The sequence below is a fragment of the Erithacus rubecula genome, assembly GCF_903797595.1.
Source record: "Erithacus rubecula genome assembly, chromosome: 2".
NCBI lineage: Eukaryota > Metazoa > Chordata > Aves > Passeriformes > Muscicapidae > Erithacus > Erithacus rubecula.
Genome location: NC_136685.1, coordinates 1809723 through 1834049, shown reverse-complemented (window position 1 = coordinate 1834049; position 24327 = coordinate 1809723). Strand labels below are relative to the sequence as shown.

Genomic DNA, 24327 nt, shown 5'->3' with positions numbered 1-24327 from the left:
AGTTTAGAGGGAGGGAGGGATGAGAACAAGGAGAGCAACAGGAATTCCCTTTGCTCCAGCTCCGAACTGGAGGGGAGCAAAGGGAAACCCATCCTTCAGACTGAGCTGTTTCCCCCTTTTATTCCCACACAAACTGGGAAGATAAAGTGGAAAGTGGAGGAAACTCTCTGCAAACTTTCATATCTGTGTCTCCAGAGAAAAATCTCCGTGGGTTTTTAATTTGTTCTCTGTTAATGTAACACAGCCCTGCCCGTCTCTAACACTTCTCGTGCTGTTTCCATCAAAATGTTTCCTCTTACCGGCAGCAACATATCATTGTATCAGGATGCCAGGAGATCATTTCCACACAATGCTAGCAGATGTAATTTTCTTAGATGCACACACAGTTCATCATTTAGATACTAGATGACAAGGTGATCGCAGGGTGACTCCGTAATGCAAGTTTGCTGTTTGGTATTTGGAATTCTCAAATGATAAAAAAAAGACTTATCAAATATAAATATCTTTAAGAAAAAAGTAACAAAAGTGCTACATATGATCAAGGAAAAAAATTCCATTAGTTCCTGCTACTTAGAGTAGGTTTGCTTTACAAATATTACCACATCCATTATCAGTATGGCTTCCAATTATTAATTAAATTGCTCGTAGCAGTATAGCTTTCTCACACCTTAACAAAGACAGAGTAAAGAGAACACAAAACATTCACACCCCATTTCTCAGGTAAGAGATCCTCCTGCTTTCAAACAAACCAAAAAAGTTCATATTTAGGAGAATATTTATGCTCTGATGGTTACCTAGCAAAGGTCAGATGTCGAATTCTCCAGTTACCTTTCAGGCTAGTCAGGACATAGGCAGTAAAAATCCACTCACCCATCTTAGGACCTTAACAACCTTCCTGGAAAACATTGCTTTTGAAAGTGGCAAAGTGGAGAGGGGAGGAGGGTGGGGACAGAAAAGGTGAGAGAGGAGGAGTGAAAGGTGAAATTGTTAGTGACAGATGGATAAAGAGTCTAGACCTCTTCTGAGCAGGCACTGCCAGCCATGCCAAGAACGAGCAGTGGTTCTGAGAAGTGGACTGCTGTCCATCAGACATTCAGCTCATGTTTTCATGTGATCCCAGGCTGGGCTTCAAGCATGGTCCCAGAGGCAGAAGGCAGCACTCCTCCACTAAGCCAGGCAGCTTGTGAGAGCAGAGGATGTCTGTGTTGAACGTGTGAGCATCGACTGAAATGTGGGAATGTGTTTCCAATGGACATTCTCAGCACAGCACCCGAAAGTCAAGTCACTGTATGAGCAGTGAGGCACGGCTTATTGCAGCTGGAAATCATTTATTCCCATGCTGGAGTGGGGTTTCTAAGTGTTCTTTTTACTCTCTGTTGATACTCCCAGTCTGGTGTCCATCCACCCTGTGCCACTACCTCAGCTTGCATCCTTTCAGTCTCAGGGCAGGGAAAGCATACAGATTATCTGTTTCAACACCATCTCTAAGGTTATCCAAGATTTTTAAGTGTAGCCTAAGACTTGGAATTGAGGGCTGTCTAAAATACCTGGAAGCACTTTGAATGCTAAGACAGAGCAGCAAGATATTTTTTTTTCTTTCTTTTTTTTTTTTTTTTTCTTTTTTTTTGATTTTACCTTTCTAGCCACTGGGGGCCGGGAGAGAGGGAGGTTGGTCGGTTGATTGATTATTTATTGGGAATTAATACTGAGAGAGTATATGCAAAGGCTGAGGGCACCATGCCATCTTCACAGAACAAGACCCTAACAGCTAAACTGACGTACAAGAAACTGCAAAGTTATACTGTAACACATATTAAGGACCGAGGAAAGTCTGCTAAGGTGCTACTTCTAAAACTAAGTTACTTCTTGCTTTGACCCTCCCCTTCTCTTGGCATCAGTCGTCGTCCAGAGCCTCTGTCTTGATCTCGTTGGCTCCTTGCCGGGCCAGCGCCAGGATGGTGTGGTTGACTGCTGCCATCTCCACAGCCAAGGAAATGGGGTCCTGGTGGTCACTGTGGCCAGTGCTGTCATCCTGGCAGTCAGGCAAGGGCAGAGAGAGGCTGGGTTAGTGCAGCACAACAGGGAAAAGGAACCAGCAGAGAGGGGGCAGGGCAGGGCTGGGGCTGGGCTCCCTCATGGGTTTGGGGCTGGTCTCCCTCAATGGGTTTGGGGCTGGGGTCCCTCATGGGTTTGGGACTGGGCTCCCTCATGGGTTTGGGGCTGGTCTCCCTCAATGGGTTTGGGGCTGGGGTCCCTCATGGGTTTGGGGCTGGTCTCCCTCAATGGGTTTGGGGCTGGGGTCCCTCATGGGTTTGGGGCTGGTCTCCCTCATGGGTTTGGGGCTGGGGTCCCTCATGGGTTTGGGGCTGGGGTCCCTCATGGGTTTGGGGCTGGGGTCCCTCATGGGTTTGGGACTGGGCTCCCTCATGGGTTTGGGGCTGGGGTCCCTCAATGGGTTTGGGTTTGAGTTCCCTCAATGGGTTTAGGATTGAGTTCCCTCACTGGATTCCCTCACTGGGTTTGGGACTGGGTTCCCTCACTGGATTTGGGATTGGGTTCCCTCAATGGGTTTGGTATTGAGTTCCCTCACTGGGTTCAGGATTGGGTTCCCTCACTGGGTTTGGGTTCCCTCACTGGGTTTGGGTTCCCTCACTGGGTTCAGGATTGGGTTCCCTCACTGGGTTTGGGTTCCCTCACTGGGTTCAGGATTGGGTTCCCTCACTAGGTTCCCTCAATGGGTTTAGGATTAAGTTCCCTCACTGGGTTTAGGTTCCCTCACTGGGCAGACAAAGGGGAGCAAGGCAGGGAGTGGAGGACTCCATTCTGGAGGAAAATATTGAATTATAAAGACAGAAGTGATACACAAAGTTAAGGCAGGAAAGCAAATTAATTCAGGAATCACTGGGCACGACACAGGTCTATGATTATATTGGAATATCCAGATCTGGTCACCCTGTTTGGGGCATCCCTGGAATGAGATGAACTTTAAGGGCCCTTCCAACCCAAACCATTCTGTGGTTCTCTGATTCTATTTGATGCCACAACAGAAGTCAAAAAGGCAGAGGGAAAAAAAAACCATCCCCAGGGAAGATCCTTCCTCATGAGAAGAAGCTAAACAGAGTCAAGTCCTCCAGTTTGGGGAAGAAATGGCTGATGGTTGATATGATAAATGTTTATTACAAATAATTGGAAAATAAGAGGACAATTGTCCATGGTTTTTTATGATCTAATAATCAAAGACACTGGCTGCAATGATAATGTGATCTAAGGGAAGCACTGCTCACTTAGCACAGTTCAGTTCAGGATTCACTGATTTTTACATCAGATAAAAGTTAAAAATGGCTTTAAAAGGCAGGGGTTTGACAAACCCAGGGAAAATCAGTCTGCTGGAAATTATGGAAACTCAGGAAGTCTCTTAAAAGTACTGACTTCCAGAAGCTGGAAGCTTCTAGAATGAAATAATTCTATATATACTGGAGAAGTATTTTTTCTTTAACTGCTACTAGTGACCACAATCATGACATAAACTAAGCCTAACCCTTGGCTCAAGTCAGCATCCTGTGAAAATATTGAATTCACACAGATATAGGGGAAAAAATGCTGCAAAACTCTTTGAATGCTAAGAAAACCAGTGACTGAAGGGGACTGGGACCACCATAAATAAAATATGGAATTTTGGGAAAAATTTAAAACAAGGCACTAATAGCTATCCCCCTGTGATATTTGATTTTTAGATTATTATCATTTACAGAAAGGAAATTAGAAACATTTATCAGTCTCCCAACAGTGATGAACTTGTGTGATTTGAAATTTAAAACATGCATAGAGTATTTTTAAATTAAGATGATGGGTGGCAAATGTTGATGAGGACAAAAAAGAAAAAAAAAAGCCAGGATTTGGTAAAATCCTGAGGTTATTTAAAAGGATTTATTCATTTATAACAAGGGTGTGGTAAATTTTAGGGCCTTTTAAAAATCTTTATCATGGTACAAATACAGAGCCCTAAAATCTGGGGTTTCAGGCACTTGGTTAGTATTTAGACGAACTTTGTGTTCTAAAGTTTATTAGAGTTTAAATGGTGCTGTGGAAAACAGAATTTCTGGGTTTAACAGCTAAGGGATGTTAAAGGGTCACCAGGAGAATTTGTCATTTAATCTGTTTTAGAAATGTCATTTCTAAGGCCTCTCAATAAATATCTTTACATTTTAATAACCAATTGATTTCTCTTTCCAAAGTGTGCTGGTTAATGCACAGAAGAAAAACACAGTTTGGGAGTCCTGCTCCACCTCAGTATTCCAGTCCTGTATCTGTCTCAAAGGGAATTTTCTGGGCTTGGCAGTGGTTTCTGAATATTTTATATAGTCACAGAGAGAAAAGCCAACAAAGTTGGTTCCACCAAATCTGGTGCTGACCTATAAAAAGGGTCTCAATCCTCATCAGGAGCAGAGTGAACTGAGCCAGAGCCAAGTGTGCCAGGGACTCATTCCAGGACACTCAGCTGCTGCTCCACTCCCCCAGCTGCTTTTGGAGAGGGAAAAGTCCCAGCTTCTCCCAAAAGAGGCAGTGGAAAGTGATCTGAAACAGCTCCTCTAAAAGTGAACTGGTTGAGCCACTGGTGCCAAGCACACACAGCCCTGGGAGTTTGGCCAGCACTGGGAAAATTGGGAAGGGGATGCAATACCTGTCAGGAAAAAAGGATCACCAACTTTAGGGTAAGTGAGGGCTCAGAGTGTGAGAAGGGCTATTTTTTTGCTAGAGAATTTAAAAAAAAAAGTTGCTGTCAAGGGTTAAAAATAACCAAGAAAAAGAGAGAACAGGCAAGAATTAAAATGCAAAAATAAGACAAAACAAAAAGACAGGCAACATGTAAACAATTAAAATAGTGGCACACTGTTGCAGAAAAATATAGACTGAATAAAGGTCAGAGTTTAGTTAATGAAATCCTTTCTCCCCACCCTTCACCCTTTGTCTGTCAGTGTCTGAGGGATGATCCTGAGAAGCTCCTGAAAGGTTCTCCCAGGGAACAGAGGGAGCTCAGGACATCCCAGGAGGATGCTCAGAATCCTGCTGGGAAAGGCTGGCACAAGGAATTCTGAAGGGTCCTGCTCATACCTGGGGCTGGCTCAGCAGCTCACAGCAGGTGTGGCCCTGCCTACAACAGGGCTTTTCTTGCAGAAAGGAATCAGAGGTGCAGGAAGTGCCCAGTTTTTTGGGGATAATTGTTGGTGCCTGACACCAACTGTGAAACTTCCTGAGGGAGGAGAACTCAGAGTGCTGGGGAAGGAGAGTGTGGGTACGGCAGGGCTCTGGCTGAGGTGAGGCTCTCCTGCCCTGAATCAGACATTGTGTGTGGTGTGAGGGGGGTAACTTGCTTGTTTGGAGCAGATCCTCCTGTCTTCTTCTACCTTCTCAGCTTCTCTGCCTCCCTCAGAACATCGTCCCTCCTCCTCCCCGTTGCGGACTTGCCAAGTGTCCTGTTGGGAGGCAACAAACCCACGTGGGTGAATTCTCACCTTTTCCCCACCACAGTGACAACAAGAACCACACCAAGCAGGATTTTCCAGAGGGAAAAGGTCCTTTGGAGGTGCTGGGAGTGTGGGTCAGGAGGCTGCAGGGCTCACCTGCTCCGAGTAGTCGTTGCCGTCCACGTCGTCGCTGTTGGAATGTCCCCCTGGGCTCTGTACATCTATTCCATGGCTCTCCAGGATTGCTGCTTCTTCGAAAAAACCAAATGGATCCCTCATTTATCTGATGCATTGGAGGAATTAAAGGAACTAGGGGTTTATTTTTTTACATTTTTTCAGGAAGTTAGAATGATTGGAGGAGCTCCTTCCTCTTCACTCTCCAATATTTGGGAAGGCAGCACAGGTAGAAACATTGCTTTGCCTAAAATCCTTCCCTGCCAGCTCCCAGACTTGTCAGTGAGTACAAATCCCTGTTTTCCAGCCAGTCCTAACAGGAATCACTCATTTCTAAGGAACTAGAGTGGCAAAGGAATTCCCTGTCTTCCCCCATAGTTTGGATGGCAGGACTCAAAGGGGTGGGGAGTGTCTGAAAACGGATGGGGGAGATTTCTGAAAGCACTTCAGGGACTTGAAAACACATAAATCCATCTTCCAGTAGGATTCATATATCTAAAGCTCCCTTTGGTTCTTTTTAATCTTTTTCCAAACCTCCTTCCCAAACACTAAAGTCCACCCACCTTGGACAGAGTTTGCTTTATTCCCCCATCCCTTTGAGAAGGTGTTTTTACTTGAAAAATAAATTTAGTTGAACTTCAGTAATGTTAAATGATGCAGTAAGTTTTTTTCTTATTCAGAAATAAGGCAAAATAATGGAACATTTGAAATAATTAAAAATACAGGAAATAAGCAGATATGGATGTCTGTTCAGCCATGTGTTGCAAAAGTAATTCTGCATAATATCTAAGTAAGGACATCAAACTTTTTATGAATGGCAGGAGGTTGCTGAATCCAGGCCACTGAGGTGATTTATTCTCCTTATCCACATCAGAGGGTCTCCTTTCTACAAGTTCAGAGTCACTTTTGAGTTCCTTACCATCAGCTAAGAACCCACAGGGTTAACTCTGAAGTGACTTTTGTTTTTTCCTGATCATCAACAGTACAGATGGCTTTTTTCCAGCCACTTGTCCCTGGGCAAAACCTTGGAATGCTGTCAGAGGCAGAGGTATAACCAGGATAAACACCACACTAAGTTTGTGAACCTGCCAACATCTCTATCTCCTTTATTTACAGTTTTGAGGTTTCATTTCAGATTGGAGCTTGGATACTCAAAGGAGGAAAATGCAACTCTCCTTCCACCTATAAAATTCTCATTTTGCTTTTTAAAGCTGATCTTCCAGTAAAACTTTGTAACTGCATCACTCTTCCTGCACTGATGACAAGAATTCTACAAATTACATGTATTTCACCAAAAATCTGGAACAGCAAGGGACTCATTTTCATAATTCTTCCACATTTCTCCCAAGGCTGTCAGCACCTCTGGTGTTTGCACTAATTTATTCTTAGGTAATTGCCACCTCTCCTGAGCAAAGCCCAATCCTTGCAGGCAGGTTTTGTGATACATTACCAATATTGGCTCTTCTCTTGATCTCCTTCCTCCTGTTGGCAAACCAGTTGTACACTTTGAGAGAGGTAACTCGCTCCAAATCTGACAATTTTTTTCCTAGGAAAGCAAGAAAGGGGAAAAGAACAGTTCAGTGGTGTTACTCACTGGGTTCCAGGGAAGCTGTGGCTGCACATCCCTGGGAAGTGTCCAAGAACAGGTTGGACAAAGCTTGGAGCAATCTGGGATAGTGGAAAGTGTCCCTGTCCCTGTCCTGGGATCTGCTCACCCAAACAATTCTGGGATTCTATGGAATAAACCCCTGAAACACAGACACCACTGGCAAGTTATTATATCTGAGAAAAAAGTGAACTTTATGTGGATCAAATTCCTGTGTCCAGGTGCTGTGGCACTGCCAAATTTCTTCTTTTCTTCTTTTTAAAAAAATCTGAAATACAGGAATTTTTCTGCAGCTTCAACCAACTCAATCCAGAGCCATGGGAGAATGAAGAGTTGCTTTTCCAGTTTGAGCACAAAACTGAGATTCCAAAAACTACCAAACCCCATCCCTGGGGCTCCTTGTTTTACTCTGTGTCAGGAGAGTACAGTTCATTGTTTTATACAGCAGCAAAATGAATGAAGAGGTTTTGTGTCACCCTTGCAATCTGTTTTCCTTTCTCCCAGCACCCATCACACCCTCCCAACTGTGCCAGGACACTCAGGATCTTTTGGGAGAATGGGGAAATGCTGGAAACCAGATCACTGGATTTTTACACTTAAACCAACAAAAAAAAAAATCCCAAACTCAGAAGCAGTTATAGAAAATTATGCCTTTATCTGGTCATCAGTATAAATAAGGGAAGACTAGAGGGATTCAGTATTCCAAGGACATTCTGGAAACCTGGTCTTGACCCTATATAAAATATTCCCCATATCTGCATCCTCAGACCTCTGCAGGCTACACAGGATTGAGCCCCCCCTGCTTCTGACTCCTTCTCAAAGTTTATTTATTCAGCATACAAAACACCCATGGTAATTGCAGCAATCTGCACACTTACTTAAGTTAGGAGAGATGAGACAAGTGAAAGAAAGAAAACTCTGGAAATTGATAGCTTGGCTGCTGCCTAATGCTTTACATCAGCTCCACTGGCACTATTTCACTGCTCCCTGACATGGCCTTGCAGCACTTTGTTCCAAGTTGCTCCACAAACCAGCAGCACAGCCAGGAATCAAATCCTCAGCTCTCTGCTCCTCTCTACCTGATGGATTTTTCAAGGAAAATTTCAGCAGGTATTACAGTGCTCAACATTGTGGAACAAGGGCCTGGAGGTGGGAAAACCTCTGGTTTTGGAGATGCTGAAAACTGAACAATCTCATCTAAGCTGGAAGCATCTCACCAGATGAATTCCAGAGGTCTGAACTGGTCTGACCCTGTCACCCTGGTGACAATCACAGCTCTCCACAATTCCCTGAAAGGGCAACAAGGTGGGGATCCACCTTTTCTCCCAGGGAATAGGGGCAGGATGAGAGGGAACAGCCTCAAGCTGTGCCAGGACAGGTTCAGGTTGGATTTTTTGGAACAATTCCTGCCTGGAAAGGGCTGTCCAGCCCTGGCACAGCTGCCCAGGGCAGGGGCATTTAAAATCCCTGTGGATGTGGCACTTGGGGACACAGAGCAGTGGTGGCCTTGGCTGGACTCCATGATCCCAGAGGCTTTTCCATCCTAAATAATTTTGTGATTCCATGTGCATGACTCATGTCTTAGTTGCCTTCTCATTAATTTTTATTCTGGTTGTATGGAATCTAAATATATCCAAAACACAACTTCTGAAATCTATGTAAATGTTTGGTTAGCAAAACTAAGCAAAGGCAGGTGCATCCACTAACACTACACTGAATATTCATTCTCCTCTCCCAAGTATCATTTCTCCAAAAGCAGAGAAAATGCAACCTGTGAAACTAAACATAAGGTCCTCCATTCTCAGGTTCTAATATGAGATCCCTGTGTGGAAGCTGAAAATATTTAAAAAACAGAAGAGCTAAGCTCCTTCCTCCTCCAAAAACCTGATTTATCAAAGGCTGATGACCTTGGAGGTCTTTTCCAACCTAAATGATTGTGCAAACATCAGTGTGAGAACTCAAGGTGCTGAAAGCTCTTTGTTTTTGGGAAGGACCCCCCCAGCAGCTCCTCACCTGGTTTTTGTATAACTGCATTACAGGCATTGGCAATTTCTTCTCTCTTTGCCTCATCAGGATATTGATTCTCATTGAAGTAACTGCAAAAGGGGAAACAAAAATCAGGTTTTTTTTTTTCTTAAGAAATCAGAGCATGAAGTTACCAAAGCAGCTCCACTAAAAGGTGTCAGCTGCTGATTTATGCATCACTCCTCCAGAGGTACCAGACACAGTGAATTTTATGGATAAAGCAACATCAGCCTGATGTCCACATGGAAAGAAGGAAACTCCCCAAATCTCTGATAAATGAGTATTATCTTAGCATTTGGAACATTATAGGACACCCAAATTATAATAACAGCCAATAACAGGACACCCAAAAGTGCAGGCAATTCCATAGATATCAGAGGTAAGATTGTCAAGTGAAGCATCATCTCCAAGACAGCACAGGCCTTTACTTTATTATCATTTATTTATTATTTATCCCCTGACATACCCCCAGCTTAGGTAGAAGGAGCTGTTTAACATTTATTTTGATCCCTGTTCATATGTATTTGTTAATATATACACATCCAGACCTACTTTTAACATCTGCATTATGCAAAACCCCACAAATTCTGCAGAGACAGATATGGTGTGGAGATACTATGAAATTACACAGGACAGATTATTTTTTTAAAAACCACAATTAAAAATTTTCCAATCTTCCTCAGAAAGACACAATGAGTACAGCACGTTTCCAACAGTATTTTTTTTCTGGAACAATTGTGATTTTATTGTACTTTATATGCAGTAAACATCCTATAAAAGTTAAAACTGTTTCCTGTTTTACCTCACTGAACTGCTCAGCAAATTTTAATGAACTGATTTACATTCCACAGAGCTTTATCAGATCTGCATTAAAACCAACAAAATGTCCTGTTTACTTCAATGGACTCTGTTAATCACACCACAAGCACAAGGGATTGCCACTGTTTTTTTTCTGTAGATTATCCATAATATATAATCCTTGGGTTTCTTTTATCAACTTTGATCAGCAGCAGGTCTGGCTGTAGGACAGCTGCTCTGGATTTGAAAATAAGATATTTATTTCCTTAACTGTAGAACATTTGGAAGTAGGAGATTCAGGCATATTGAGGCAATTATTCTTTTCCATTATTCATCCAGTGGATTGGCCCCAGTTACTTTCTATGGAAATCCAGATTCTGTTCCATACAGGAACTGTTTCTGTCCAGAGGTGAACTGCTGGAACAGAGCAAATGGAACCACAGGAACAGCTCAATCTTCTCTACATGAATGGCAGCTCTGCCTTAAACTTTAGTTCAAGTGTTGGGAAAGTTGGGAATTTGTCAGCCAACACTTCCATTATTAGAGTGAATTAATTGCTGGAATTAAAGAGGGAGTCAAAGGGGAGTTCCCTGACAGAGGATTGGTGTCTTTGTTCAGCTTTATGGGAATTCAGAATGAACATCTCACCCTCTGGTCATTTTAAAGTGTATTCTCCTCTCTTCCATTTCTGTGATTCCAGCCTTTGAAGTGATGTGTGTGTCTATCTCAACTTGCAAGTTTCTGTTCAAAGGGGTGGAGTTCTGTACAAAGATGCATTTTTGGGGAATGGAGAGTTTGGAAAACAGAGCAGAAAAAGCTTTTTCCAGTAGTTAGTGATGGAAGCAGAAGCTCAGGATCCCAGTTCAACAACCCCATGAGAATATTTCAGCTCTCCCACCTACAGAGCACTGCCCAGAGCTAAGAATCATTTCCTCTTTTAAGCACCCCAAGATAAAGGAACATCAAGAGATCACAGCTGAGAACTGCTGCTCTGTTATTTACATGAACATATTGCCTGCCCTGGAGTCCTAACCAGGAACATGTACAAAAAAAATCAACATTTATGGAAGAAAGTAAAAATACATAAAATTATCAATTATATGAACTGCACATTCTTGTTGATGCAAGAAACTGAGACAGTAATTAAAGCAGCAAAGATAACACCAGAGCCACCAGTGACCCTTTTTTTGTCACCTCTCAACACTGTCCCTTTACCAAGCCACATCCAGGCTTCTGCTGCCTCCAACAAATAACAAAAATATTTTCTACCATCAACAAAACTTCAGGCCATGCTTACAGTTCTATAGGGTAACAGGAAATATTCCTGTGATGGAGAAAATTTCAGAACTGGACAATGAATGAGACACCACTTCTAGTAAATGAGAGAGTTTTGTGTATTCCAATCATTTTTGTGATTGAAACTGCTGCAACAGTAATTCTTGTCTCAAAACATTTTACAACTGAGTTATAAAAAATTCATCTGCCTGACATTTTTCATCATTCTGAAACATTTTCTTTAAATTCAAACAGGAATTTCTGATCTTTACAAGTAAAGTGTCTAAAAATTTCTACAAGAAAAGTGATTCTCACTAGAGAACCTGCAATTCTTCTCATCCTAAATCTACAATTTATGAAAAAGCATCAAAAATCTCAGTGAGATGATCTTAAAGGTCTTTTTCACCCCTAATGACTCCATGGTTTTATTATTCTGTGATTCCAGGCAAGTACATGAGACTAATTAAGTTTTTAAGATAGGGAAGCCATGGAAAAAAAATTCAAGACTTCATCACTGACTATTTTGTTTGCTCATGTAGAAGCTGTGAACACACTGTGATTTTTTTGGACTACAGTTCTTCTCTCAGTAAATTAATTATTCTGCCTCTAGTTCTGTTTCTTATCAGCCAGGTACACAGGGAAAGAATGCAGGATGTCTGAAATTCCCTTCACAGCCACAAACCTGTTCACAATCTGAAAAGTTTCTGAAAGCTACAGATGAAAAATATGAAGCAATATGAACTTAAAAGGAAAGAAAAAAAAGGAGCAGGCACAAGTAACTCCTGCAAAGGCTTTCTAGACAAAGGGCAGCTGTCAGCTGAATACCTTCCATGAAGAAACCAAATGATCTCTTTTGTAGAAAATGACAGTGGAGGATTAAAATGAAAAGTGGCCAAATAATTTACATGAGATGAGAATCCATATGATGGTAAAGAATGTAGATATCCTTGAAGCTGTTTCATTTCAATAACACTGAAGCCTAGAAAAATTGCAGATTCAGAGAAACCCTCTTTCTTTCAGGGATAATGTGCTTAGGACAATGATGGAGAGGGAATCCATCTCAGCCCAGGGCTCTGGAATGGGAGGAGAAGCCTCCCCCTGTCTCTTCACCAAGGTGCCCCTCTCTGAATTCCTGCAATAGCTGCCAATCTTTTTTTTTTATTATTTTTTTTTTCCTTCTGTTCTCAAGGCTGAGCTATCAGATGCATTAAGCAATGCCTCAGTAGTGGTCCTGATAATCCACACTGGAAGTTTTGTTGCTTCCTATCAGCTTGGCAGTGTCTGAAAGGACAAACACAGAGTGGCAGAAGGATGGGTGGGGTCAGTGCTTTTCCAGATAAGGAAAGAGATAAAGCCCCCGAAAAAACTGATCAGAAGACCCCAAGTTGAGGAAATGCTTAGTTTCCAGCAGGACCTAATGGTTAAAACTTCCAGGTGTGGCAGAGGCTCAGATGTGTTTCAGGGTAACAATTCACAGTGCTGCAGCACTCAGGTGTGAGTGACACTCAGGTGAGGTCACTCAGGTATGGGGACACAGACCACCCTGGATAACTGACCTTGCAATTAATGGGAGGCAAGAAAACACAGATGAACATGGACTGAAGAACAGCAGAAATGCTGCAAGCTCACTCCCTCACTTCCCTTTGTGTTTGCACCCCTGGGTTCCCACTTCCAATCCTGTGGGAATTCCACTGTGAGTGAAACATCCTGGCACTCCTGCTGGGGCTCCAACTGGAGAACACTCACAGAATGACCCCCTAGTTCCCAGGGACACCTTCCACCATCCCAGTTTGCTCCAAGCCCTGTCCAACCCAGCCTTGGACACTTCCAGGAACGGGAGATTCATCTTCCCCAAAATCCAGGCTGCAGTCCAGCTTAACACAATTTAATCCCAGAGCAAAGGGAATGATCCCATCCCCTCCTCCATCCCCTTTCTGCAGCAATGTTTTGTGCCCTGTTCCAGCTCCCCACACGTGCCAAGAGCAGAGTTTGTGCAGCCAAGGGAGGATGTGGCTGAAAAAGCAGCTGGGCCCAGCTCCTTCCCCAGCAGCTCCCAAAGATCCTCTCCAAGGTTTGCTGAAAGCAAAGCCAGAGGCAGCAGCCCAGGGAGGGATGGAAAAGCAGAACTGCCCAGCTCCCAGCCCTGGGGATGAACAGAAGCTGTGCTGTCCCCAGGGATGCAGCTCCCTGCCAAACCCTCTGGTGTCTCAAAATACATGAGGTGAAAGCTGCTCCTTTGGCTCTGATAAGATGCTGTAATTTCAGCTCCCTATCTGCTTTCCCTCCCAAGAGTTCCCCTGCTTTCCACTGACAAGGTACAGAAAACACTCAGATGTAGTTACCTATTTATCTCTCATTAGTACACTTATCACCCCAGTATCACCCAGCAGCCAGAGGTCACTGGTCCAGCCTTTGTGGCTTTTAGCAGAACTATTATTCAGGCTGTCAAATCAATGGAAATATTTCTGAAGTTAGTCTGTCATCTGTGCCTGAGATCTTATCTCAGCGTGGCATGAGACAGACTGTCACAGAAGTGACATTCAGAGCATAATCTCATCAGAAAGTGTAATGACTGGTTTATTTCCCAGTAAATACTGGCCAAGAATATCACTAATGCCATTCTCAGTGAGGTCAGCAGATGACACCACCAGTTTTATCAGCTGATATTTCTACAGATTCCCTAGTAACAACACTGGTGTCAACTAAACCCATGATATAAAGTCATTTTTATTTTTGACAGCAAAATTAAAGCTCAAAGATAGCCCCTCCACAGATAAACTGTGATGGAGCTGAGAACTGCCCCAAGGACTGAAAAACATAACCAGGCAAGGATGGGAAGTGCAGCTCTGTGAAAGAACTTCAGTTGAGGCATCAGCTCAACCAGACCTTCCAAGCAGCAAAACAAATTGAAGAAAAAAATCCCTAACTCAGAAAAACTACTGATGAACACAATGGCTGCAACTCTCTGCTGTTTTTTCAGCACCATCATTTAACCAATGTATTCCACAGATCCAGGGATTTACAGGAATGGAGAAACCACTGCAGGCTTGTAGCTTGACCTCTTCTACAGCACTGACAAGAGGCAATTCTGGAATTAAACCCAAATCTTCTGTCCAACCTGCAGAGATACCCAGCCCTAACACTGAAATATCCAAATATCCCAAATATCCATCCCAACATAAAAATCCAATGCAAAATCTGCTGTAATTTTAAACCACCTTTGGAAACAAACTGTGAAAATCCTCATTGTTAAAAAATCTCTCATTTCCAACCTGAGCTTTCAGGCCCAGGGTGTTGCCACACTCTATCCAGGGACAGCACAATTTTTAAACCTCTCACCCTAAGAAGTGTCTCATTCTTGGATTTCTTTTCATTGCAAGTACAAATCTGGAGGAGAGATCTCACCAGCATTAAATCACTTAGAGCACCAGACAGAAAGAAAGTGAAATTATTTCACACCTCAGGATGTGCCTGCATACAGAAAATTCCAGAGCCATGTCAGTACACATTAAAAACCTCACAGAACAGAGCTGACTCTCAATTCTGGTTTTCCAAATTGTGTCTAAATTCCAAGAGAGTTGTTTCACTGATGTTTCTTAGCAGGAACCTCCTCTGCCATGTAGATTAAAATGCCAAAAATACACTTTGCCCAGGTAAAAGCTGGATGACCTTTAAAACTAATAGAACAACGAGATTTTTCATTTTTTCAACATCACTTCCTCAGAATTTTGACAGTGGTCTCCAGGACCAAAATCCTATCAAGCTATTAATATTATCCTACAATTTGTTTAGAAACAGAATGAGTTGATAATAGCTCTGAAAGCCTTGTACTTGGCAAAAGATAATCTGTGCCTCCTAATCTCCAACACCCTACTGTCGAGATAATTAACAATTACAAAAAGAAGAGTTAAGACATCCGAGGTGGCAATTTACTCTTCCTCATAATTGGATTTGGTGATAAGAGCATTTTTGAAATTATACAACAGGCCCCTTCTGAATGGCAAGATTTGGAGTTTGAAGTCATTTGAAACACACAGGTACTTTCAGTTTAAGGCACCTTGAAGACAGTGACAGCTGAAAATTTTGAATATCCTTGAATTTACTGGCACCACCAGAATTTCAAAGTCAAGTGGACATTTTTTGAAGTCAACACATCAAGAACAAGATAAAATGAGAATTGTCCAGTGATATTTCAATGAGGTTGGTGTGAGCAAACAGCAGCTTTAAAGCTCTTTCTTACAAGGCATCTAAGAATGAATAATAGGATCTCTTGTTCCATTTTATTTACTTGCATTATTTAAATTAAGACCTCCATGCTGCAGGGATATTTATGTGCATTAAATCTGCTGGACTCTGTGAGTTGATAAACAAAACCTTTCTGCAAACAACTGTGAAACAAACATCTTCATTTTTTCACATGGTACAGGGTAAGAGTTATTTCAGTTGTATTTTGGGTTATCTGGTCCTCACAAGCAAGGAGGGATGAGGCAGAATCAGCCCTGGCCCACCCACCAGGAAGGGCTGTGCTGCTGCTGGTGACCCAAAATTCCAACCAGACAAACTCTAATCAGCACTGAGGGTATTGCAGCCACCACTCAAAGGCAGCACAGGATTCCAAGGCTTTATATGGCAACATAAATAAACAGCAAAACTTGGTTTTTACATTGCTCAGTGCAGAATATCTTTATTTGGTCCCTGGTACAAAATATCCCACTCAGCAGAGCCAGCAGGTTTTGAGCTCATCTGGTTGGGTATTTCTGGAGCAGCCTCAAAACTCAGGTTATCAGGTCCCTCAGGTTATCCTCACTTCAGCCTCAGAAAGGTTTTGGTTCTTCTGGATGGGAATTTTGGAGCCTCCCTTTGTCCCAAGCCTCCAGTCATGAAATTTGGGATTAATCTTACTATAAACTGACAGCTCCCAACATCACCACCAGCATTTTCCCTCAAAAATCCACAAGTTGTTTTTTTTTCTGTTTCCAATCTTGGACCAGACTTGGTTCAGCTCAGCAGAGCCCCCAGTTGCTGCTGCACTTTCAGAAAATAAAAATTAATTCAGCTAAATGGAAGGATCCTACAGGAGTCCACAGACAAGGTAAATTCCTGCAGCACCTAAAGTTATTCAGCACCTAAAGTCAAGATGAAATCTCACTTTGGGCTCAATACATGTATTTTCCTAACACCCAGTATCTCTTAGATCCATCCAAAAATTGTTATCCCATTAAATGTTGTATAGCCAGGTAAGAGAAAATTTATTTAATTTTTAAATATCAACCTATTCTGTACCTTGCAACCTAAATACAACACAACAGATGAACAGAAGCAAAGGAAAAAGAAATTAATGAACCCAGTAATGCCAGTGGATTAAACTACTACAGTGTCAAGAGCAACTTCAGGAGGTTCTTCATACAAAACACAGCAAAGAAAGAGATTTAAGAGAAGTTTTGAACCATCAGGAAACTTTGGGATCTTTAAAGAATATTTCTCAAACCTGGCAGCATCAACATCTTTTTCTTTATTTGCTAAGGATTGTTCAGTGACCATTCACTATCTGTAAGGAGAGGAAATAGCTGAATTTATTATCCTACTTTTTAATTTTATTCTTTTTTTGCCTACAGGATTGTGAACAGTTATCTTGGAAATAATAAGCTCCAAAGACTCAAAGGATTATTTCATTTACCAACACCAATCATGTTTCATATTTTAGGAGCACTTTTGACACTCATCAACTCCTTTAAAAGCATTCTGAAAATGTCTTTTTTTCATCTTACTCTTTAATATTATTACAAGAATTTACAGGTAGAAGAACAGCAAAGTTAAAAGATACAGAGGCAAGAAACCAGATTAAATCAATCCACAGCTCTTTAGTCCAAGATTTGTGCTCCCTGCCCTGAGCTATGGTTTTTTGCCATGTGTTTAAATGTCATTGTCACCCTCACTCTGATCAGCTGAGTTTCCTGAGGACAATCCCTTTAGGAGGCATGGCTTAAACAGTGCTGGTAGTAAAGCTCCAAAAACAACTGAGGAACTGCTGACCAGAAAAACTAATTATTCTTAGCATTTCTTGACTTTGCTGAAGTATTTGATAAAGTGACAAAGGGGAAATTATTCATGATTATGGAAAAAATAAAGATTAGTATAATTGTGAGATAGGGTAGAAAGAAGAATAAGAGGCTGAAAAAAAAAATAAACTAATGGCATGGAAGACAACAATTAGGGATACTCCTGAAGTATCATCTTTGGAGCATCTTAAAACCAAAAACAATTAATGATCCTGCCAGAAAGTCTGCAGATGGTGATGAATCTGCTGAGCCCAAAGTCAGAAGCCACATCAATACAGTGAACTGAAGCACCATAAAAAGTAAGAGAGAATCTTAAGGGCAAGAACTGAAGAGAAATTTAACAGTGCAGCATCCAAGGTCACCCACTTGGGGAACAACAACTTCAGAGGCACAGAAAGATCATCAGCTGGCAAGATCAGTTTTTGTGAAGTCACTGTGACCAAAAGATACAAAGCAACAAAAGCACCAGAAAAGCCAAGCCTGACATAGCTGAGGATGCTGCTGCTCCCAACCCAGAGAGAAAAGTATCATAAAAGGCACTTCTATGCTGTTGACAGAGCTCCTCACACACAGCAAAGTATTCCAAACAAATTATGTGTCTTCCAAAGGAAAAGCAAACAAATAAGAAAGCTATGCTGTCCTGGATCACCCAAAAAAAAATTTAAGAAGAATTAAAAAAAATAATTGAGGATGTGGTAGTGACTTTTGTGGCCAAAGCCCACATGGTTCTCTGAAAGAACATTCTTTCAGGCTGTTTAAAGTGCTCCACAATCTGACCAAGAGCCCATAAATCCATGATGCAACAGCTTAAGAGTTTGACTTTGGAATTTTCCTCCCTCACTACTCCTCCTAATGACTCTCTTTATTGCTTGTGTGAAGAGCTCCCATCTGTTACTCCATGGCAGAGTTTCCTCTGGCTGAGCTGGGGCTGGACTCTGCTCAGAGCTGAGCTGCAGGGAGAGTCAGCAGGAACACTGCACAGCTCTGGAATGCAGGAATGGGAAAATCCAGCCACACTCTGGGCTGGATGGTGCTGCTGGATCCTCCTTGGTGACAGGAGCACAAAGGCAGGGGTGACAAAGTGCCAGCCTGGTCCTGAATTCCTTCTGAACTGCTCCCAGGTCACTCAGGAGGTTAATTCTGTAATTCACCTCAGTGGTTTGTTCCAGGGTAACATTACACACGGGCTGGGTGAATCCTGCAGGGAGGGGTAACTCTCCCCTCAGCTCAGAGCTGTTCTGACAACCACAAAAAATGCAACCTGAGCATGCCAGGGGCCACTTCACACACTCTGTGTGACAAGTTTGTCATGGCTTTCCCAGCATCCTGCATCCATGTTAAAATAGCTGAGAAAATGACAATTTGGCTGATTAATACAAGCTTTTTGTTCCTAATTCCTTCTGTGTCCTTTAAACAGTTCAGACACCCCATGAAGGACTGAGGCAAATCAGGAAAGCTTGAAGAGAGAGAAATCACAGCACCAGGCTTATATTTTCACAGTGTTCTTACAGCAGGCAGCATCTAGAGGTCTCAACATGATTGTAAAGAGCAAGAGGTTCTGTGTATGAACTCAACACAAGCCCTTGACTCACACAAGTTGTGCCCTAAAATGACTGGCACTAACAGTTACATTAAACACAGTTCTGCAAGGCAAATTATTTCTACTGGATACAAATAAATCTGGCATTTTGGAAATTCACAGCAATTACCACTCCCACGACTGAACTTCATTTGTTATCTCAAAGCACTGCACATAGAAAAGAACAAATTCCAACTCCTCATGTATAAATGAGTAGCAGTTCTTCAGGAAAAGCTATTCCAAGAAGAGATATTCTCAATCAATAAACAAAAGTGATCAGCAAAAAGAACAGATGTTATGCTGGAGGTCAGAAAACAACAGGACTTGGATTCAGGTGCTTGTGTAAGCTGGAATATTCACCCTGGAAATATGGAAATCAGCTCTGCTTGGGTCCCCACTCACCTGCCCCAGGTCACTAAAAATTGAATGTAAGAATAGAAAAGGTCCAGAGAAGAGTGACAATTAATATTATTAGAGGCAAAGGAAGCCTTGGTGTCTGAGAAGAGATAAGAGAGTGACTGTTAAGTTGAGAGAGGAGATAAATGAACAGCACATTGATAGCAGCACATAATGAGAATGATCCTGGATAAATGCAGTGTTCTGCCTTATTCCTTCTCATGATACTCATGCCAGTGGGACCTTTGACTTTTTAAACACATTTTAGCATCTAAAATGAAACTAGGTATAATTAGTTCTCTGGATGCACCCTGAAGACCTTAGCAAGATTTAGAAGGAATTACATATTTATGTGAATAATAAGAATGCCCAGAGCTGCAATAGCAGGATTAAAAATACAGGATAGGAGATAAGAGCTTTTGTCCACAGCCACATGGCTGCTGGCCAGGTGTGCAGCAGGCACAGGATGGAGAGGACAGGTAGAAAGAATGATAAACACCACAACCATCACCAGCTGGGATGGATCCTGCTTGTCACCTTGAGCAGGGGGACAGAACTCTGAGGATCTCAACTGGTGCTGGAGAAATGCAGCAGAGTATCTGGGCTAGAGGAGAACTGCCATTGCTAAAATGTGGGTTTGCTGCACCAGGCAGTGTTGTTACAGATCAGACTGACAAAGTTGCTTTTTCTAAATGTTGATTTCAGTTATTCTGACCTTGGCAGATTAAAGAATTTTATCTGAAGTCTGCTGCAAGGAGCTGCCCCCTCCTGCAGATCATCTTTTTATTATTTTTAAAAAGAGAGAGACAGAGAGAGAGAACACAAGGATACAAAAAGCACCTGAGCTCTCTAGAAAGCAAAATAACTCATGAGGTGCTGGATCCTTGAAGAAACCAGAGTCTGGCAAGGCTTTGGACAGACATCCTTGCATTCTATTTTACTGCCTGCAATCTGCCAAACAACTGGGATTTGCCTACAGCTGATTAGAATAGGAAGCTTGTATATTATGCATGTCTGAGAGGGAACAGAGCTTGATCTAATGCAAAATAAGGCAGATCCTGTGTGCCAAGCAGAAAATGGCTGCTCTTGCATTTTATGAAGACACAGAGCAGTGACCCTGAGCCAAACCACTTGAACCTTCACACAGGCAGATGATTCTTGCCTGTGTCTGAATGGCAAAGTGAACTTTGCTGGATGCCTGTGCAAAGTGCCTTTGCTCAGATCTCAGAGCATTTCAGGAGCACAAACAGCAAAGATCCTAAAAAAAAAAACCCCATTCCCTGCATCTCACAGGACTTAATGAAGTTGAATCTCCCCCTGGAAGTTGCTGACTAACAAACACCTTATGACAGGATTGAAAGAGCTGGAAAAAATATAAAGAAATCACCTGATGTTTCTCTCTGCATTAAGATCAAGTAGCTCAGAACCATCCTGACAGATTTCAGCTGATTTGCTCCTGAGAAATGTTCTGCAGCTCCTGTAGATAACCTGCTTAGTGCTGTGCCATTCCTGAAGCCAGGAAGTTTTTCCTAATGCCAATATTCCTCAGAAACCCAAGAATTAGAGGCTTTGGCACTTTTCCCTTGGCTTGACTCATCTCCCAAGCTTGTGGTGGATATTTTACAGCAAGTCACCAAAAGGTTCAAGGACACCTGAGGGTCACAGGGACAGCAAAGATCATTCCCAGCCCTCCTCACCTCCCAGCAAAGATGAGCAGCATTCCCCAGCCAGGCTGTGGCCATGGTTATATTGATGAGAAGCTGCTGTTCTGTTTCTAACAATGTAGCAGCCTAATGGAAGGGGCCAAAGGACATTACTTCCTGCTCTGCTGTCAGCTTGGAAAAGGAGAAATGCAATGAATCCCAAACTTCAATCTCCTCCAAAGCCTTGCACAGGAAACTTAGATCCCCTATGGGGCCGGTATTAAGGTTCTGCTGGAAGACATAACTAAGAGTAATGGGATAAAATTAACTAAGAAAATTTCCTAAGTGAATTTCAGGAGCTAATAGAGCTCTGGTGGTCCCCAGGGAAGGAGTGGAAGCCCCGGTGCTCGGGAGAGCTGCAGTGAAAGCAGCTCTCACAGTGGAAGGATTTCTGAGCATCCACGTCAGGCTGCATCTCTCTCAGGGCTGGGACCAAGCCCAGGACACCTGCTCAGGGTCAGGGTGGGATGTGCCTGTCCCAGGAGGGGAAATGAGGCTCAATCTCCCAGCACCATGAGGGGAATGCTGCAGGGATTGGTCCTGGAGGGGATTTGAGCTTCCTCGGTTTGGGTGCACTCTGGAGGGGAAACAAAACCACAGCTGGTTAAACCACACAGAGCTGGGCAGTGAGGCCACAGTAATCATGGAATTATGGAATGGTCTGACTTGGAAGGGACCTTAAATCTCATCTTGGTACAATTCTGACACTTTCCACTATCCCAGGTTGCTCCAAGCCCTGTCCAGCCTGGCCTTGGGCACTTCCAGGGGTCCAGGGGCAGCCACAGCTTTTCTGGGAATTCTATTCCAGGGTCTCCCCACCCTCCCAGCCTGGAATTCTTCCCAATATCCCATCCATCCCTGCACTCTGGCAGTGAAGCCATTCCCTGTGTCCTGTCCCTCCATCCCTTGTCCCTCTCCAGCTCTCCTGGAGCCCTTTTAGGCTCTGCAAAGGGCTCCAAGCTTTCCCTAGATTCTTCTCTTCTCCAGAAGAAACCCCTAATTCTCTCAGAGGAAAGATGCTCCATCCCTCTAATCCTCATGGACCTAATGCTCCCCTGCACCTTGGAAAAAAATCAAAGGATCCCTCTTGCATGATTCCAGTACAACCATGGCTGTAAAGAAACCAGGAACTCATCCAACTCCAACCAAACAAAATCAGAACAAAACCAAGCAGACCAAACAACTCCATGGAATCTCCATCTTCTTGTTTAACTTCCTGAATTTCCTGGTGCCCCAGCTGTGCATTCCTGTCCTTTGCCCCAGCACAGCCCTGGCACAGCAAGCCAAAACAATTCAGGAAAATACAAGGGGAAATAAAAAGGATTTATTTTTCCTGAAGCAGGCTGAATTGGCTGCTATTTCTATCAGACAAGAAACATTTCTGGCACAGAGCAGGAGCAGGGAAACTGAGGAGGAGGAATTGAGAAGGGTGGCAAGGCAGGGTAACACCTAAGGATGAGCTGGTGACAAACTGTTAATGCAGCTCAGCTCCAGCAGGAAACTGAACCCCCCTATCTTGGGAAATCTAAACCCATTTCTCTTCTGAATAAAGCCAAGTCAAACACCTGACTCTGTTTTGCCACCTATGAACTGGGGGTGATGGGGATCTGTAGCATCTCAGTTTTATTTAATCTAAATACACCTTTATGAAAGGAGCTTCAGGAGCACAGACAAGTGTTAAAATAAAAACCCAGAGCCATAAAATCAAACCAAACAACCCTCAACCAGAAAGCAAAGCCCCTGCTCCCTAGACAAACTGAAATATGTTCTACTGATGAATTATTCATTTTTGTTTAGGGCAGAATTTACAGTTATTTTAATTTAATCTTTGGATAAAGCATATACTTAAAAAACAACACTCAACTCCCCCCCCCTCAGTCTTTAACAGCACTCATGAAAAGTGCCTTGAAATGGGTATAAAATCACTGATTCTGCTGCCAATCTTAGTTTGTTTGTTTTTTTTTTGCCTGAAAAACAAGATAAACCTCTACTACAACATATGATTAGAAGAGAAACATAAATCACTGGGGCAAAAAATAATAATAATAAAAAAAAAGACTGACAAGACAACACAGCTTCATTTAAAAAAAAAAAAAAAAAGAAAGCCCTAAGGGAATTTTTAATTTCATACTTCTAATGAGAAGGGTTGAAAAGAAGAAGCAAAGCAGAGAAAAGAAGGGAAAAAAATAAAAAAACCTACAACATTATCTGTGGGACAAGAAATAACCAAAAAAAAAAAAGAACAGGAAAGTGAAGCAGAAAGAGGCTTTCAAGTTTAACCTCAGGTTTGCACAGAAAGGACTCTTGCAGCCTTAGCTCTGCTCCCAAAGGAGGGCAAAGCCACACAACAACATCCCCACACTCAAAACTCAGCAGATTCCATGAGCAGGAGGCTCCAGAAGAGAAGAGGTCAAGGTTGGCATCAGTAGCACTGCAGTTGTCTGAACCACACCTAGTCTGCAGTTAAATATAGAATTTTACTTTCTGGAACTACTGCTCCTCTTAACCTTCAGAGCATAAATATTCAGGGAGATAGCTACAGAAAAATAAAAAAGTAAAGGGATAAAGAGACCTGGATCTATTGTCCAAAAAAAAAAAATCTAAGATCAGGGATTAATAAACTACCCTGGGAGGATTCCAAAAAAGCAGTGAAGGCTGGAGAATTGAATTACTGAAACCACAAGCAGCATCCTGGAAATCCAGTATAAACCAATTAGTTCTTTAATATACATACCCTGTACTCAGACCCTCAGGTACATCAGGCATTTCAGGATATGAGCCTAACTCTAATCTTCATTCTATCAGGTTGGCACCAATATAGTAATTAATTGAACTGGAATGTTTTGTTGATTTAAAGCTTAAAAAAAAAAAAATAAAATAAATAAAAACTACCCCTTCAACCCTCACCCTTTCTCATTCAGTTCATGGATCAAATCCTGACTGGTGCTGTGCATTTTCAATTGCAGAGCCTGCTCCTAAGGAACAAATCCATCAGAATTTTGCAATCACATTGAGATTCTTCCCTTGAAGTGCTCTCAACTGGTTTGAACATGGACTTTTAGCAATTCCAACTTTTACCAAGTGAATCCAGGACAAAAGCAAAAGCAGGGGGCACAATGAAGTGATGGAGCAGGTCAACACCCTCATCTTCAGCCAAAAAAAGTTTACACAGCATCACAGCAGCATTTCACAGGGATGGGGGAGTTTTGCAGAGATTCCACTAAGCCCTGGATTCCATCCTCTTATC

At 42.5% G+C, this 24327-nt stretch overlaps 1 protein-coding gene across 11 annotated transcripts in view; it reads right to left on the bottom strand.

Moving 5' to 3' along the window:
• Window positions 1-486: 486 nt before the first annotated feature.
• The window catches only part of HMBOX1 (homeobox containing 1), a 101715-nt gene continuing 77874 nt past the window's right edge, over window positions 487-24327 (bottom strand). For 6 of the 11 annotated variants that reach the window (XM_079298203.1, XM_079298211.1, XM_079298213.1 and 3 more), the window contains 5 exons: window positions 9259-9341; window positions 7090-7185; window positions 5622-5716; window positions 5373-5474; window positions 487-2032 (listed from right to left, as the gene is read on the bottom strand). In XM_079298203.1, the coding sequence (XP_079154329.1) occupies window positions 1895-2032; window positions 5373-5474; window positions 5622-5716; window positions 7090-7185; window positions 9259-9341 (514 nt within the window). In that variant the 3' untranslated portion in view covers window positions 487-1894. The remainder of the gene's footprint in view (window positions 2033-5372; window positions 5475-5621; window positions 5717-7089; window positions 7186-9258; window positions 9342-24327) is intronic. The other 5 variants (XM_079298210.1, XM_079298209.1, XM_079298204.1 and 2 more) reach the window with 5 other exon arrangements.